This window comes from Telopea speciosissima, chromosome 2, assembly GCF_018873765.1.
Source record: "Telopea speciosissima isolate NSW1024214 ecotype Mountain lineage chromosome 2, Tspe_v1, whole genome shotgun sequence".
Classification (NCBI taxonomy): Eukaryota; Viridiplantae; Streptophyta; class Magnoliopsida; order Proteales; family Proteaceae; genus Telopea; species Telopea speciosissima.
This window is the reverse complement of record NC_057917.1, coordinates 46,272,205-46,290,234: the sequence shown is the minus strand read 5'-3', so window position 1 is coordinate 46,290,234 and position 18,030 is coordinate 46,272,205. Positions and strand designations below refer to the sequence as shown.

Sequence of the window (18,030 nt, the reverse complement as noted above, 5' to 3'; positions counted from 1 at the left end):
ATCTCCTCCTTACTCTATAAATACCCAGGTATGGAGCAATATTCCTCATCTGGCTTTTTATTACGCAGTTACGCTGTCGCGTTGGAGACCTGACTTGAGCATCGGAGAGTCCTAGGTCGGAGCCACACCGGCCCTCTTGCGCTCATTGCTTGGTTTTTGCAGGTTCATCCACGGGCGAACTAAGCACCGGAGGTTTTCACACGCAACAGATTTGGCGCCGTTTGTGGGAACGACATCAGCAAGCATCGTCGTTTCTATCAATTCCCAGAGCAATAATAATGGTGCACACGAGGTCAGGGCAGCATGGCTCTACTTCCCGCACGGAGGAGCCGCAACCCGTTGTGCAGATGAGGCGATCACTGCCCCCTGAAGCCTCTCGGCAGGGGATAAACAGAAGACCCCCTAGGGCAGGTGGTGCGCAGCCCATCACGGGCACCATTCCCCTCCGAGAGTGGGAATGGGGAGGTGCGCTAACCACGGCAGCGGCTAGCGAGGACAGCCGAGCCAAGTTTGGACGGGAACGGCCTACCAGCACCGCCACCCTTGCCGAAGAGTTTGGACCCAGAAGCCCCGACAAATAATCGACAGGTTATGGATTTGCAGCTGCAGATGCTCCACACCAACGAGATGCTGCGCACCTTCATGAACCAGATGGCCCTAGGAGGGCTGATGGGCCAGCCAGCCGCGCGCCCCCAAAGACTGGTGCGCGGCGAAAGAAACTTGCAGCAAAATGGTGGCCGGCGTAGAGCCGAGCCGAGTCGGGCCACGTCCTCGTACCCGTCTCGTCGAAGACTACACCTCCGCGCCCCAGCAGAGGAGCTCGGCGGGGTGAACAAGAACATCGCCAAAGCCCGCGAACAGGGCAGGAAATCGAACCGGCCGGCTCTGTAGCTAGGAGGTCGGTATTTTCTGGACGGATCGGAGAGGACGAACAGCCGAGGAGATTTCGAGAACAAAGGAAAGACCCGGTTGAAAGGCGCGCGCCGAGACAAGGAGCAGGATCGCGTCATACTCCTCGGCATCAGAACTCACCTCCCCGAGAAGAACAACAGGGGAGCCCCCGAGGGTCCAACTTCCAAGAAGAAAAAAGAACAAGGAAGGATGGTGAGGACCGAGCTGACCAGAATGGTCGACTACAACGGGACGACCGACCCTATCCACCCTGGGCCGAGGAGCCGGTTGGCCGAGCACTTGAGACTGAGCTGGAGAATCGGCTACGAGACTTGGCCGAGCAAGTGGAGGGGTTGAAGAAACAGGCGACCCCGGACGCCTACTCTTTGGTCGGGCGTCACCCTTATCCTCCCGAGATCATGACTGCACCGCTACCAAACTGTTTCAAACCTCCCCCGTTCGACCGATATGACGGGACGACCGACCCGACAGATCACATCAACTACTTTAATGCGATGATGACCATGTACGGGGGAACCGAGATCGTTTCCTGCCGAGCCTTCCCTGCATCCCTCAAGGGTGCGGCGACCTCATGGTTCTCCTGGTTGCCACCGAATTCCATAAAAAGCTTCGCTCAACTCTGCCAAGCCTTTGTCACGCGCTTCCAGAGTAGTATGAAACATAAGAAGACAACGGTCAACCTCCTTAGCGTGAAGCAAAGGCCCGACGAGTCGATCCGAGCATTCGTCTCCCGCTTCAACAAGGAATCCTTAGATATCAAGGATTTGGATGAGGCCACGGCCCATACGGCTATGAGCAACGGTTTGGCCGACATGGACCTTATCAAGGACTTGGCCCGGAAGTCGACAAAAAACCTGGCCGAGCTCTTGGAGAGGTGCAACGAGTTCGCAAATATGGCCGAGGTCCTCCAAGCCCGGAAGGGCAACGAAGGTCGTACCGACAAGAAAAGGCCGACAACAGACGACCGAAGGGAAGACAAAAGGCCAAGGACGGATTGCCGAGCTGACAGGTCGGATCGAGCTCGGAGCCCCGACTACACACCATTGAATGCGTCTCGCAAGGAGATCCTGATGCAAATACAAGATGGGGGTACATCCGCCGACCCCAACCGATGCAAGCGAGGTCATCTCGGAATCCCAACAAATATTGCCAGTTCCACAAGGACACTGGTCACGACACCGAAGATTATTATCAGCTGAAAAGAGAAATCGAAGAGCTGATAAAAGCGGGCCACTTGAATCGATATGTCAAAGGAGGCCGAGAAGATCGTGGAGGTCGGAGGCCTGATGACCGAGATCAAAGAAGAGCCGAGCCTAGGGCCGAAAATAGGCGAGTTGAAAGAGACGATGACAAGGTCCGAGCCGATAAGAAGGAGGATGGATCCGGGCCGAGCAATGACAAGGGAGCCCCCATATACACTATCCTCGGAGGGCCCGGGCAAGAGACTACTCGAAAGGCTAAGGCAAACGCGCGCTTTGTCGGAGTGGCCGAGATGCCCGCCAAGAAACTCTAGCCGGCGGTGACGATCTCCTTCACCGAAGCCGACCTTGAAGGTATAAGTTTACCTCATGACGATGCTTTAGTGGTGCAGGTAGAAATTGCGAACAGACCCGTCCACCGTGTATTGGTCGATACCGGCGCATCCGTGGACCTTATGTCACTAGAAGCGTACCGACAATTTGGCTTCGGCGATGAAGCGCTCAAGCCCGAAGGCACCTCGCTTCACGGGTTCTCGGGAGCGGCCGCGACCATCAAGGGCTCGATCGACCTACTAGTCACAATTGGGAAAGCTCCATGCCAGGCGACGATCCAAGTCAAATTCATGGTGGTAAGGTCGGTAGTGGCTTTCAACGCCATACTCGGCCGTCCTTCATTGATCGCCCTCCAAGCCATCATCTCCCTGACACACTTGAAGATGAAGTTCCCCACCGAGAACGGTGTCGGCGAGGTCCGAGGCGATCAGAAGAAGGCACGAGAGTGCTACGCTACTTTCATCAAGCAAAACAAGGGTAATGTGCGAGGAATGGCCATGTGCGCCGAGCATCTCCCCGAAGATCAGCGGGATGAGCTGATCGAGAGAAGAGGACGACCCGTGGAAGACCTCACCACACTTCATCTCAGCGAAGATGACCCGACCAAGGTGGTCCAGCTCGGATCACTACTAAATGAAGATCAAAGAAGGCGGCTCGGAGTTTTCTTAAAAGCGAACGCCGATGTCTTCGCCTAGTCGACCGCTGACATGTCGGGCATACCCAGACATATAGCTGAGCACCGACTCCATGTGGATCCGGGTCAAAAACCAATCCGGCAGAAGAGAAGGAACTATGCACTTGATCGACAAACCGCAATCAAAGAAGAGGTGGAGAAGCTTCGCCGATCAAGATTCATCCGAGAAGAGAAATTCCCGACCTGGTTGGCTAACGTCGTCATGGTCCTTAAACCGAATGGGAAGTGGAGAATGTGTGTCGACTACACCGATCTCAACAAGGCTTGCCCAAAAGATGAATACCCACTACCTCGGATCGACCTCTTGATCGACGCCAATGCAGGTCATGAGATGCTGAGCTTCATGGACGCGTACTCCGGCTACAACCAAATCATGATGCATGAGGAGGACGAGTCGTACACGGCCTTTCGAACTGACCAAGAGAATTTCTGCTACAAGGTCATGCCGTTCGGATTGAAGAACGCCGGAGCGACATACCAGCGCCTCGTGAACTATATATTCAGCGGGCAGATCGGAAAGAACGTGGAAGTCTATGTGGACGACATGTTGGTGAAAAGTTTGAAGGCCGAGCACCACTTGGCCGACCTGGAAGAAGCCTTCGGCGTATTGAGGAAGAACCAGATGAAGCTGAATCCCGCCAAGTGTGCATTCGGCGTAACCTCGGGAAAGCTCCTCGGCTTCATGGTCTCTATCAGAGGCATCGAAGCCAATCCGGCAAAAATTAGAGCCATCCAAGAGATGAGTCCTCCAAGGACGATCCGAGAAGTACAAAGGCTAAACGGACGTGTGGCGGCGTTGGCGCGATTCATGTCGAGATCGGGCGACAAGTGCCTACCGTTTTTTAAGGCCCTAAAGAATATCCGGAACCCAAAAGACTTTATCTGGTCGTCCGAATGCCAGGAAGCTTTTGATGAGCTGAAGAAATATTTGGAGAACCCGCCTCTTCTCAGCCGACCTGAACCAAAAGAGGAGCTTCAAGTCTACTTAGCCGCCACTCCCGTAGCGGTCAGTGCGGTGTTGATTAGGGAAGAGAGTCGAACTCAAAGGCCGATATACTATATCAGCCACGTTCTTGTTGATGCCGAGACCAGGTACTCTGGGTTCGAGAAAGTAGCATTCGCTCTAGTCACGGCTGCAAGGAAACTAAGGCCATACTTCCAAGCTCATCCGATCGCGGTACTGACCGACCAGCCACTCAAGAAGATATTGCACAAACCCAACATTTTGGGACGGCTGATTTCCTGGGCGGTTGAGCTGAGTGAATACGATATAAGCTATCGACCGAGGACGGCGATAAAAGGACAAGCCCTTGCCGACTTCATTGTCGAATGCACGGGGCCCGAACATGAGGTCGGAGAAGAAAAGACAGTCGAAGAGATCGGGGCTACTGCCGACCCAATTTGGACCATGAATGTCGACGGCTCAAGCAACTCTGGAGGAAGCGGGGCCGGCCTAATACTTGTAAGCCCCGAAGGGTTTCTGGTCCAATATGCCCTAAGGTTCAAGTTTCCCACCTCGAACAACGAGGCTGAGTATGAAGCCCTTCTAGCTGGACTTCGAGTTAGCAAAGCTATGGGCATAAAGCGGTTGAAGGTGCGAGGAGACTCCCAACTAGTGGTCAACCAGGTCAACGGAGACTACGAGGCGAAAGACGAAAGGATGATAGCATACCTGGGCCGAGCCCGAGATCTGATCTCCTAGCTCGAGCACTTTGAGATGACTAGAATACCGAGAAAAGAGAATGCCGCGGCTGACTCCTTATCCAGGCTGGCCGAGGCCGACCTCCAATACCTGAGCCGGTCAGTATACATAGAAATATTGGAGAAGCCCTCTTTACAAGAAGAAAGCGTAAAGCACATTGAAGAGGACGGGCCGACCTGGTTGGACCCCATTGTCAACTACTTGGAGAATGACCTGCTCCCGGGGAACCGAGACGAAGCAAGGAAGGTCAAGATCCGAGCCTCCAAGTACTCGATGATCGACGGAGTACTCTACAAAAGAGCAATCTCGGCCCCTCTTCTCCGATGTCTGGGACCGAAAGGGGCCGAGTATGCATTAGCCGAGGTGCATGAGGGAATATGCGGGAGTCACATGGGCGGCCGAGCTCTTGCATACAAGATACTTCGGCAAGGATTCTATTGGCCAAGAATGCAAGAAGAGGCCATGAGATACGTGAAGACGTGTGAGAAGTGCCAACTGTTCGCGCCAATCCCAAGCCAACCAGCAACGAAGTTAACCTCAATGCTGAGCCCAATCCTATTCGCTATGTGGGGAATGGACATTCTCGGAGATTTCACCCCGGCATCGGGAAACAGAAAATACGTAGTAGTAGCGATCGATTACTTCACCAAGTGGGTCGAGGCCGAGCCCCTTGCCACCATCACTGAGAAGAACATGGAGAAATTTTTCCGAGATAAGGTCATCTACCGGTTCGGGCTATCGAAAGTTCTCATCACTGATAATGGCACACAATTCAACAACCCGGCCTTCCGAGAGTTCTGCGAGCACTTCCACATTGACTTCCGACCCATCTCGGTAGCTCATCCACAAGCAAATGGACAAGTAGAAGTGTCCAACCGAACATTACTCGCCGGCATTAAGAGACGGTTGGATGAGGCCAAGGGGAGATGGGTGGAAGAACTCCCAAGCGTCCTATGGGCATATCGGACGACTGTAAGAACTCCAACCGGGGAGAGTCCATTTCGCCTCGCTTATGGGACCGAAGCCCTCACACCGGTTGAAGTTATGGCCTCATCGTACCGAGTGCTCAACTTCGATGAGAAAACCTATGAAGATGGGCTGAGAGCCAATCTTGACTTCCTCGATGAAGTCCGAGAAAATGCCCTACTCCGGAACGTGGCGTACCAACAGAAGACGGCGAGCTACTATGATTCAAGAGTCAAAGAGCGGCATTTCCGTCAAGGGGACCTTGTTCTCAGAAAACTCAGCGCATCCCAGCCGAGGCAACAAGGAAAATTAGCACCAAATTGGGAAGGCCCGTACATAGTCTCCAAGCAAATTCGCCCTGGCACATATCGCTTGCAGACTCCGGGGGGCAAGAAGGTACCGAGACCTTGGAACTCGGAAAATTTGAAGAAGTTTTTTCAATAATTGAGCATGCTTGTATTCGGCTTCAGTTCCGACATTCGATTCAATAAAGTCTTTTCTCCACCACTTAACGTATTGGCAAGCTCCCAAGTCGAAGTCGTAAGACCGGTCCTCATAGACCAGGCCGACATTAAAGACCGACCCTCGTAGGTCGGTAGCCAAGTCGTAAGACCGGTCCTCATAGACCAGGCCAACATCAAAGACCGATCCTCGTAGGTCGGCAGCCAAGTCGTAAGACCGGTCCTCATAGACTAGGCCGACATCAAAGACCGATCCTCATAGGTCGGCAGCCAAGTCGTAAGACCGGTCCTTATAGACCAGGCCGACATCAAAGACCGACCCTCGTAGGTCGGCAGCCAAGTCGTAAGACCGGTCCTCATAGACCTGGCCGACCTCAAAGACTGACCCTTGTAGGTCGGCAGTCAAGTCGTAAGACCTGTCCTCATAGACCTGGCCGACCTCTCAAGGGCCGACATCCCTATTTGGCTGAGCCTAACAAAGTACAAAACTAAGCTAAGGCATTAGGCTCGGCCAGGAAGGATATTCGGCCACGCGTCCGCTTATATGATAGCCTCTCCAATCGGACCGAAGGAAGAGGCGAATTAACCAACCAAAGCGAGGATCACATTGACCTCGGGCGTGGCATGGCCGAAACCGCCGACCACATGAGGCATCGATGAAAAAGATACGAGTTCCTAAGCTCGGCTAGTGAAATGACTCGGCAACTTGGCCACAGACAAAACAGAATACGCAAGGAAAAGAATACTGAGGGCGCCGAGTTAAAATACTTAGACAAATTCTGGCAAAAATAAGTTGTTTTAATTCATTGTAAGCCGACTGATCGGCACGGTTACAAAATGGGCAGTTCGGCCCCAAAAAAAAAAAAAAGAAAAAGAAAAAGAAAATTTTTACATCTCCGTCTCCTCGGCGTGGGACTTGGAGGCGACCTCGGAAGCATCCACGGTACTGGGCTCAGCAGCAGGGTCTTGGGGTTCGGCTCCCAGAGGGAAGATGTCGGTCGGAGCAGGGGCCTCAAGGGGCAGAGCTTGGGTGACCTCGGCTCCCTCCTCATCCCCCATCTCCCCTGCGAAGGTAGTCGCATCATCATCAAAACGGGAGAGATTGAGATCAGGGTACGCCGCCTTGATCTCGGCCAAAAGTTCAGCTCGGCCTGCCTCAAAACCCTCGGCGAAGGGTGGCTTCCTGATCTCATGGCAGATATCGGCGTACTCCTCCGATTGAAGATAGTCGCTGACTGCCGCGCTCCGAGCCGTGGCCAGATCTTCCTTGGCCTTCTCCTTCACCTCGGTGAGCCGAGCCTGCAGAGCTCGGACCTTCTCTCTCTGTTTGGCCACCTCGGCCTGAGAGCTCTCCACTTCGGTCTCAGCAGCGGTGAGCTTCTCTTGGGTCTCCCGACGCCTCTGAACGGCATCCTGGGCATCCTGATAAGCCTTCTTGCACTGGACGTCCAAGGAATAGTTCTCGGTCAGGAGCCGCTCGAAGCGGAGCATGGTCTCCACTGCTTTGGCGAACTCCTACAAAAAAGCATGAGAACAAAAATCAAGACAAATTACCCAGATCATATCTAATTACGAAAGCCGACAAGAAAACTTACCATGTTAAAATCTTGGAATAAGGTGGAGAGGAGCTCGGGGTCGGACAGCGCCTCGAGTTTCTCCTTGTCGGCCGGAAGCCGACCTGCATCAAGCCATTCCTTGGCATGAGCGGCCGACGTCAAGGCCGAGTCCCCCGGGAAGAGTGTTAGCCGAAGCCCTCCCAAGGATGTATCGGGAGATGTTGGTGGGAGAAGCCACGGGCGGAAGGCCGCCACTCGTCAGGTTTACCGAGAGCTTTTGAAGCTTGATATCTCTCGGCGGGCTCCTCTCGCCTTTTCGGCCTTTCCCCTTCCTCAGAGACCCGGCTTGACCCGTGTTCTTCTCGGCCTCCAGACCGACCACCGCGTCCGACGGTCCCGGCATTACGGCCTTGCCCTTGGAGGCCTTGGAGGACTCGCCCCGGGGTTTCTTCTCTGAATTCTTCTTCTTCCTATCTGCGATGGTCTCGGCCCTTAGCCGAGCTGTGTCCATAGGAGGAATATGGCCGACCACTGCAAGAGAAACCGAAAACATAAAAAACAAGTCAGAAAAGGAAAAGAAAACTAAAGTAAAGGGGTCAGCTCGGAGTACAGAGACAAGCTCGGTAAGGGTTCCTACCAGGGGTCATATGCCAACTCTGAAGAAACCCCTCGTCCTGAAGCTGGAGGACATCGAAGGGCGGACGCTGGGGGATTAGGTCGAGCGAGGTCATCTCGTTCTCGGTCAGGGGTAGTACCCTATTGACATAGTTGAGGTTCATCTCCTTCCACTCGGTTCGGAGAGGGCTGTTGGGAATAGAAGCAAAGAAAAAACGGGGCTTCCAATACTTGTTGAAGGTCGGCGCGCCGACCAGAAATTTGTGGCCGCCTAGAGCCGCACTCTTCCCCGATCGGCGGCAGAAGTAGTACCACCCCTTCTCGGGAGACTTCTTCAGGAAGAAGAGCCGAGAAAAGAGCGCCACGCTCGCACCTCGGCCCATCTCGCAGAACAAAGCGTAGAAGCCATACACGGCCAGCCAAGAGTTCGACACCAACTGACCAGGAGACAGGTGGAAGTGGTCCAAGATCTGGTCCACCAGGCTAAGAACGGGGAGTCGGAACGCATACTTGAAGGGTGTCTCGTACAGAGCCACCTCGTCGGGCCTGATGAAGCAGGCCATCTCCCCGGGATTAGGAACTCGGAGCTGAATGTCCTCGGGGATGGCGTAGGTCGTCCTCAGATAGTCGAGGTCGACCTCCGAGATCGTGTTCGGAACAGTGCCGACACTGCCTTCCTCGGGCTCAGGGGCGTCGGTAGACGAGCTGACCGAGCCAACCCCCACCTCGGACGAATCTCCCTCACTTGATTCCTCATCGGATGACGACGACCCGGAGTTCTCGGCCCGGTCTGCGACTGTGGATTGGGCCGCGTGGTCTAACTCCATGGGTAACGGGGGCTCGGCCACCTCGGCCTAACGAAGCTCCACTACATCGAGCTCGTCTGAGGTCGAGCCCAATAGGTCTATGGTGGGAGAGCGAGCGGGGAGTTCTCGGCTCAAACTCGCGCCCTCTGCCACCCTGGCGAGCAGTTCGCCCATAGGACTACTACCAACTGACATACGAGGCGGAGAAGACTTACTGGTTGAAGAAGAGCTGAGCGGGAACGAAACGACGGCCGAGTCGATCACGAGCAAGCAAACGACGAGATCTACCGAGTTGACGGATCCAAACTTGCCGAGAAGTCAATAACTTAAAGCAGTGAAGAATGAATAGTTAGGAGTCGCCTATTTATAATCCTTGGGTTTTACTGATCCAACGGCCGACCAGAGCTCAACATGATCCAACGGCCCAGATCAAAGGACGTTTCGAATTCCCGAGCCCGCCATAATGACTTTGCTGACGTGGTACAGACACCCAACCGTCAGATCGTGCAACGTCAAATCCGCAGCAATAAATAATCTCGGCTCAACCGCAAGAATCTTCCAGACAAGCGACCAGGAAACTTCACTCATCAACGCCGAGCCGACCCCTGATGAGTGGGGGGCCTGTGATGAGGCATAAAACATCCCACCTATCGGAGGCTGCCACGTGGCCGACCCGACCTCAGTCCGAGAACAGAGTTGGGCCGAGCAGGAAATTGGGCCGACCCCATCTCCGATAAGTCACCTGACAAAGCCTGAGTGGAGCGAGCTAGCCGGTGGCTGAGGCCGAGATTGTACGGGTCAGCCATAGACTCCTAGCCGAGCTCATGGCCGAGACCAACCTCCTGGGCCGACCTCCATTGCCGACCCCATGGGCCGACCTCGTAGGCCGAGCCCTCCTCCATTGAAGCTCCCATAGCATCCCACCGGGGATCTCCGGGCCACGTCAGCACATCCCGAGAATCACGGGATAAGGACCCAGCCACGATCCTAGCGCATCACGGAATCGCACTCTACATGGACTCTTACCTTAATAAGAGTCCGACCCCGAAAATAACTCTCCACTCCGCTCTACGCGAGAGAACCTTCCGAAAGAAGGACTCCTACCATACTAGGACTCTTCCAACCGTCTCATCTCCTCCTTACTCTATAAATACCCAGGTATGGAGCACTATTCCTCATCTGGCTTTTTATTACGCAGTTACGCTGTCGCGTTGGAGACCTGACTTGAGCATCGGAGAGTCTTAGGTCGGAGCCACACCGGCCCTCTTGCGCTCATTGCTTGGTTTTTGCAGGTTCATCCACGGGCGAACCAAGCACCGGAGGTTTTCACACGCAACAATTGCATACCTTACCGTATCTAAACAGCACGATTCTGCCGGGCAGCTCGGCAGCAGAGGATCCAAATTGCCCTTGGGCCCTCACTTGGGGTAATTACAATATTAATCCACTTTCGAAATGACATGAAATTAACCCTTTCAAGTTTTTATTTTTGAGACAACTTTTAGGTTAATTTGGTAATTCAATTCCAATTGAAGGGTTAGTTATGGATCTAGCGTACGTTCTACTACCTTCAATCATAGATCATAATAATGCAAAAAGTCAGCTTACAATAGTGTCCTTTTCTAATCGAAGAGTATCAACTTTAAAATTGTGAAGTTCAAGAGTTTTGGTGTCGTCTACCTCACTTTTAAAATTGTTGTTGGCAGGGGCTTTGACTTCTAAGAACTTGAGCAAACGGCGGTTGATGGTGCCGTTAGGGCGATGCACGGTGCCTGTAACTGTGGAGAGGATGGTGAGGACGATCTTCGTCTTCCATGGTAGCACTGGTGACGCCATTGAAGTGTTTAGTGTTTTTTTTTGGTAGAAATTGAAGTGTTTATTGACGTTCTCTCTCTGTGTCTCTCAGTTGCAGAAAACACAGTGTGTGTGTGATGGTGAGTGGTTCATTATATTGTATTGTGATGGTGCTGGAGGTGGGGCTTCACAGTGGTGATGGTGTTAATGGTGGGTGGCGATGGTGGTGGTGGTGCTATTGAGTATGTAAAAGAAATGATTATTTGGGAAAGATGAGGGCATTTTGGTCTTTTTAAATTTTAGCAAATAGTTCAAGGCAATTAGGTCTTTTCAAATTTTAGAAAAGATAGAAGAAAGGATAGTTTGGTAATTTTTTAGCATTTAACACCTAGTATTAGGGGTGCAAGTTTGGCCCTGTTGGCCTGAACCCGAACAGGGCCTAGGTTGAGATATTTGGCTCTGAGGGCAGGTCAGAGTTGAAAATTTCTGGCCCTAAGTCAGGGTCGGGTTAGGGTTGAGGCCTCGAGCTAAGCTTGGCCCGGCTCGACCCGACCTTGATTTAAGTTATACTATAAAATATATATTGATATAATATATACGTTATAAACTTTAAACATCACCCACATTTTTTTTTATATAATATATTATATATGAATAAAATAAGTGATATAATACATTTTATTATAGTGTTATTTTATGTAAAATTGATAATATTCTCTTCGGCCCATTTCAGCCCGTGCATTTCTTTCCCCTCCCCATAATCAGGGCCAATCACGGTCAACCCAGCCCGACCCTGAGGGCAGGTCAGGGTTGGATTTTTCTGGCCCTGAGTCAGGGTCGGGTCAGGCCTGGGCTCAGCTAAGGGGACTTAGGATTGGGCTAGGGTTCTATGAAGCCCGGCCCAACCCAACCCTGTTGCAGCCCTACCTGGTGTGGACTTAAATAACTTTAGGGGGATCAAGTAGGGGTGATACGTGGAATTTTCAAGGGTGGTACGTGGACTTGTCGAAACCTTAGGAGTACGAGAAATATTGAGAGCATTTTAGGGGATATGCGTATTTAACCCTATAAATAATGGAATAGTGATGATGTTTTCCACTCCCACAAACAGCCTCCCACGGTGTAGTAGGCCCAGCTCTACTGCCTATACATCATCATTATTATTTTTTTTGGTAAAATATACATCATCATCATTATTTTTTTCTGGGGTAAAGTATACATCATCATTATTATTTATATTCTTCTCCTTCTTGGCTGCTAGATTCCTTGAATCTAGCTCTTTCTTGAATCAATACATTCTCTTTTACTAAAAAAAAAAAAATTATTTATACACAAATTGATAAACAGCAAGATTCCCCTGTTGCCCTCACTAGGAGTAATTACAACATTAATCCACTTTCGAAATGACATGAAATTAACCCTTTGAAGTTTTGATTTGGCCCTGGTAGGGTTCTCGGGCCGCTCGGGTAGTGGGTAGGGTGATCATTTTGCGTTTGTCTGTGTGTGGCTGCATGCAGGGGCGCATAAGCAGACGTCAGCAAAGAATCCAAATTAAGGATGTCAACGGATGTTTGAAAATCCTTATTCGATCCGCATTCGTATCTGTTTGAAAACTAATTGGATACGAATATGATAATCTCCGTATCCGACCGATTACTATCCAATTTGTTTAGCAATCCGACAATAATAAAATGTCTGAAATATATATTTTTGTCTGTCTAACTGATTAAGTTACCTTATTGGATTTCGTTTTCTTATCTTTAGAATTTTATAAGTAAAGATAATGTGATTCGTTTTCTAGATTTTCTATTAGTTTATAATTTTATATATATTGTTTTATGCATGGTGATACATTAAATCACATATCTATTAATATAAAATAAAGGGAGAATGTTCTCTGTACCGGGGGCACAGGCTGCGCCCAGACACATGGAGGTTGGCACAACGACCACTCTACCCCCTGAGTTTGGCAGGCCCATGTGTTTGGGCGCAACGTGCGCTACGGCACAGAGAACATTCTTCCATAAATAAAAGATACATGCAAAAGTACTAAAAGAAACGTAAGATAATCAAAGATTAAGAAGAGTAGAAGAAAGGGTAGTTGATGAACTCTCAAGTCTCACCCCTAACCATCAACAAAACGGTAAAGATGTCCATTTACGAAAAACGTATTAAAAAAAAATCGTTATCCGAAAACTGTTCAAATACGTTCAAAAATTAATAGAATATTATTCGAATCCGTCTGAATATAATTGAATACGAATATGATAATGTAATTGTCGGACCAAATTCAACTGTTTACATCCTTAATCCAAATTGAATTTTAAGACAACTTTTAGGTTAAATTGATAATTCAATTCCAATTGAAGGGTTAGTTATGGATGTAGTGTTCTATTACCCTTAATCATAGATTATAATAATGCAAAAAAAAGTCAGCTAACAATAATGTTCTTTTCTCTCTTACCGTCAATTTGTCTCTACATCTTTTTAAATCCTTCTTTCTTGGCACGTAAACTGAGTTAGAAAAGTTACTTAGCCATAGCGTATTTGATTGGAGCACCAAAGATCACAATACCATTTCTTGAAGAAACTCAATTAAACATGAAAATACAACAACCTAGAATAGATTATCATATTAATTATAGGGCTTGTGGAAGGTAAGAGGCTAGGAGCTAACCTTGCTACAGACACAACACTCACAAAGTACAACAGGAGAAGTACAAGAGTATGAGCTACAACATACAAGCATAGATAGTTGTGAGAGAGAGAGAGAGAGACGTTATATTGGGCTCATGGAGGGTATAGAAAGTTTCTTCGTCTCCAGGGAGAGGAGAATGAGATCTGACGATGAAGAAGTTCTCGTACACAACACCGGCAAGTCCACCACCAATAAGCGGTCCAACCCAGTAGACCCAATGATATGATCGGTCCAAACACCACTGACCAAGGCCGATCCAAAGGATCTGGCCGGGTTCATAGAAGCCCCAGAGTAAGGCCCACCAGCCAATATGTTAGCACCCACCAACAATCCAATTAGCAGTGGACCAAACCCATCCACAGACCCCTTTTTGGGATCAACAATGGTCGCATAGACTGTGAAAAGCAAGGAGAAGGTGAGAACTATTTCCATATATAATCACTCCTTGGAAGACTCCCATCCCACTAGCTAGTGTGTGAGCTGGTACCTCCTGCAATCATGGAATGGACCTTTATCCGTTGCTGTAACTGGAGCACTGTTGTGTGTATCGTGTAGCGCAGCAACGGCCATATGCGCACAGTGGGACTCGCTATGCCCACATGACCACTGCTGCACCGCACAATGCACACAATAACGTTCCAATTACAGCAACGGATAAAAATTCCACCTGTCCTCCGGTGAAGTATTTAAGGAGAATGGAAGAAGCTAGCAATTGATCTAACCAATAGAGGATAGATCTAAAGATGGTGTCGTGACCCCCGATGGCGAGTCCCAAAATGACAGCGGGATTGAGGTGGCCACCGGAGGTGTTGAATCGGCGGAGATCATAACAGCCACGATCAGTGCATGGGCCACCGCAACGACAAACAGACCAACCAAGGAATCTCCAAGCATCTTACCTAAATTGATGACGCAGATCCATCAACTAAAGACAACTTTTATGTTAAATTGGTAATTCAATTCCAATTATTGAAGGGTTAGTTATGGATGTAGTGTTCTATTACCTTCAATCATAGATCATAATAATGCAAAACGTCTGAGTCTCAACTTTAAAATTGTGGAGTTAAAGAGTTTTGGTGTTGTCTACCTCACTTCAAACTTTTAAATCCTTCTTTCTTGTGTAATACACATAGTGTACATTGACAGATAAATAGTGAGCACTGTTGACAAAATGGAAGTACACTCATTGTGACAGTAAACCCATTAACCATTGATAGAGTATGACACTCCCTATTTCATTTCATGCCCTTTTCTCATCCTTCTCTCTCTCTTTTAGACTCTTACTCTCTTTACCCATTTCATTTACCCAAAAAAAAAAAAAAGTACACTTACCCATTTCATTCCTACAAACAAAATAACCTTTTAATGGGATGGGAAACGATCATTAACCACTTCTAATCAGAGTGCAACTATGTGGACTGACACGGGATATTATTAACTTGTAAAATAAAACACAAAAGACTCTCGTGAGGGTGATCAAGATGATGGTACCACCTATGGATGGAAATACAGTCAGCAACATGGACACTAGACGGAGAGGTGGAAGAGGATGTCAATATATATAACCCGGCCCTACAATCGTCATAAAATGAATATTCGGTAGACTTTTTGTGTTTTCTTAGTTTATAGTCCCTATCATGTTAATTATCATTTACTGGTGGAAATGGTCAAAAGTCATGCTTTTAACATGGGAATAATTAACTATTTTGATATGTTAGATTAGTAGGAGCTTTGTATCCTATGACTATTTTATTTATGTTTGGAACCTTAGTCTATTTGTCTGGGTACAGTTTTTTATTGACAGTGATTATGATATATACCTTTACTTTTATGAGGAATTATTTCATTATTCATTCTATTGGATGGTACTTCTTTTACAGTTTTATTTGACCAATGTTGTTATGATGGTTTATCAAAGTTTCTACCCAAGTATATGGCAGTTTGCCAAAATAATGATTAATATCAAAGTTTATTGCTAGAAGGATATTCTTAAGTAGATTGATTGTAAAGTCAAAGAAATATACTTATATGGACTATTATTTCCATGGTTATATCTGTCTCAAGGCGGTTCATGTTAATAAATGGACTTTTGTTTATAATGACAGAAAGTTGTTTGTTATATATTGAGGTATATCTTCTGCTATTATTTAACATGAGTATGTTTATTGAATGAATTAAAATTTTGTAATAATTATTTGTAATGTGATTCCATTGTCACATCACTCTATGACGATTTTTTAATTAGTGTAGCTCAAGTGAGAGACTATTGGAGTTCTCGGTTAAGTGGGATTAATTAATTATAGAATTAGTAATTTGGTGGGAGTCTACATACATGAACCACTTTGGTCTGTCAATCTTAGAGATAGGCCAATCCTATACATTGTAGAAGTGAAGTAGGGTTGGGGCAGTATTATAAATATTGTGATCATGCATCCCTGTATTCTATGTTCAGCATTCCTCTTTTTTCCCCCAAAGAACAGAAACAAAGACTGATAGAAGGTTGTAGAAGACTCGGATCAAGATTGTGATCGTTGAGTATTTGAAAGGGTTTTCTTGATTATTTATCATCAACATACGAGTAAGAGAGCAAGACCGGATGATTTGTTTTGATTCTAGATGCCGGATTTGTTGATTGGAGCACCAACGATGACAATATCATTTCTTGAAGAAACTCTATTAACCATTAAAGTACAACAACCCAGAATAGATTATAATAGTTACGGGGCTTGTGGAAGATAAGAGGCTAGGAGCTAACCTTGTAACAGATAAGTACAGCACTCACAAAGTACAACAAGAGAAACAAGAGCATGAGCTACAACATACAAGCATAGATAGTTGTAAAAGAGAGAGAGAGACGTTATATTGGGCTCATGGAGGGTCTAGAAAGTTTCTTCTTCTCCTGCGAGAGGAGCATGAGATCTGACGATGAAAAAGTTCTCGTACACAAGACCGGCAAGTCCACCACCAATAAGCGGTCCAACCCAGTAGACCCAATGATCGGTCCAAACACCACTGACCAAGGCCGGTCCAAAGGATCTGGCTGGGTTCATAGAAGCCCCAGAGTAAGGCCCACCAGCCAATACGTTAGCACCCACCAACAACCCAATTAGCAGTGGACCAAACCCATCCACAGATCCCCTTTTGGGATCAACAATGGTCGCATAGACTGCGAAAAGCAAGGAGAAGGTGAGAACTATTTCCATTATCACTCCTTGTAAGACCCCCACCCCACTGGCAAGTGTGTGTGCTGGTACCTCCTGCAATCATGGAATCAATGTCAGTTGTAATTAAGATTTTTCTTTTTTTAAATTGTGGCGGGAAATTGACGGTCCAGCGCTGGAAAACCACCCAAAAAAGGGTGGTTATTTCACATGTGGGCCTAGGTGGGACCCACATGTGAAATGATCATACCACTCCTGTTTTTGTTGTGGTTTAGCGGGGCTGATCGCTCCAGCTCCCCAGAATCCTTTTCCAATTTTCCCTATTATAATTATGCATGCAATTGTCAAAGATCAAAATTAAGGCAAGTATTCTTTACCAAAAAAAAAAAAAATTAAGGCAAGTATTAGATTTTGTTGTGGTATACCTGTCCTCCGGTAAGGTATTTAAGGAGAATACAAGCAAGGCAAGAAGCTAGTAATTGATCCATGCAATAGAGGATAGATCTAAAGATGGTGATGTGACCCCCGACGGCAAGTGCCAAAGTGACAGCGGGATTGAGGTGGCCACCGGAGGTGTTGAATCCGGCGGAGATCATAACAGCCACGACCATTGCATGCGCCATCGCAACGACGAACAGACCAACCAGGGAATCTCCAAGCATCTTACCTAAATTAATGAAGCAGATCGATCAGCTAAATAGCTAGTTAATTAATGAATGATCGAAATATGAGACGAAACGAAACACAACACAATTTTAAGTAGAGAGAGAGAGAGAGAGAGAGAGAGAGTACCGGTGGTCATGGCGGCACCGACGCCGGCAAAGACAAAGAGAAAAGTGCAGATGAATTCGGCGACCAGTGCCTTGATGCAGTCAGGCTGGACTGCCTCTTGACCATTGCCTAACGCGATCTTCCCCATCACTACCTGCTAATCAAACTCGAACACAGGATCAGTTGTAGAAAACTGAGAATATTGAGACTTAAATTGTAAATTGTGATTAGGAATATTAAGCAGAAGTTGATGAGAGCAGAGAGCAGCAGCGACGAGGATATAAATAATGAAATGGTGATGATGTTTTCGTTTTATTTTTGGGTTAAATACACGTACCCCTTGTAATGCACCCAATATTCCT

At 48.1% G+C, this 18,030-nt stretch overlaps 1 protein-coding gene across 1 annotated transcript; it reads right to left on the bottom strand.

Moving 5' to 3' along the window:
• Positions 1-16,425: 16,425 nt before the first annotated feature.
• Positions 16,426-17,823, bottom strand: LOC122652424 (aquaporin TIP4-1-like). Its single transcript, XM_043846159.1, has 3 exons — positions 17,690-17,823; positions 17,323-17,564; positions 16,426-16,993 (listed from the first exon to the last, which is right to left on the bottom strand). Exons 1-3 carry the CDS (start codon positions 17,814-17,816, stop codon positions 16,616-16,618), a joined length of 747 nt encoding a protein of 248 aa, XP_043702094.1. The 5' UTR covers positions 17,817-17,823; the 3' UTR covers positions 16,426-16,615.
• Between the last annotated feature and the right edge of the window lie 207 nt (positions 17,824-18,030).

Excerpts from the sequence above, each read along its gene's own strand:
- LOC122652424 (XM_043846159.1), bottom strand. The coding sequence starts at position 17,816 with ATGGGGAAGATCGCGTTAGGCAATGGTCAAGAGGCAGTCCAGCCTGAC. Across the intron at positions 17,565-17,689 it reads CGGTGCCGCCATGACCACCG|GTAAGATGCTTGGAGATTCC; the intron begins GTACTCTCTCTC and ends TCATTAATTTAG. Across the intron at positions 16,994-17,322 it reads AATACCTTACCGGAGGACAG|GAGGTACCAGCACACACACT; the intron begins GTATACCACAAC and ends CCATGATTGCAG.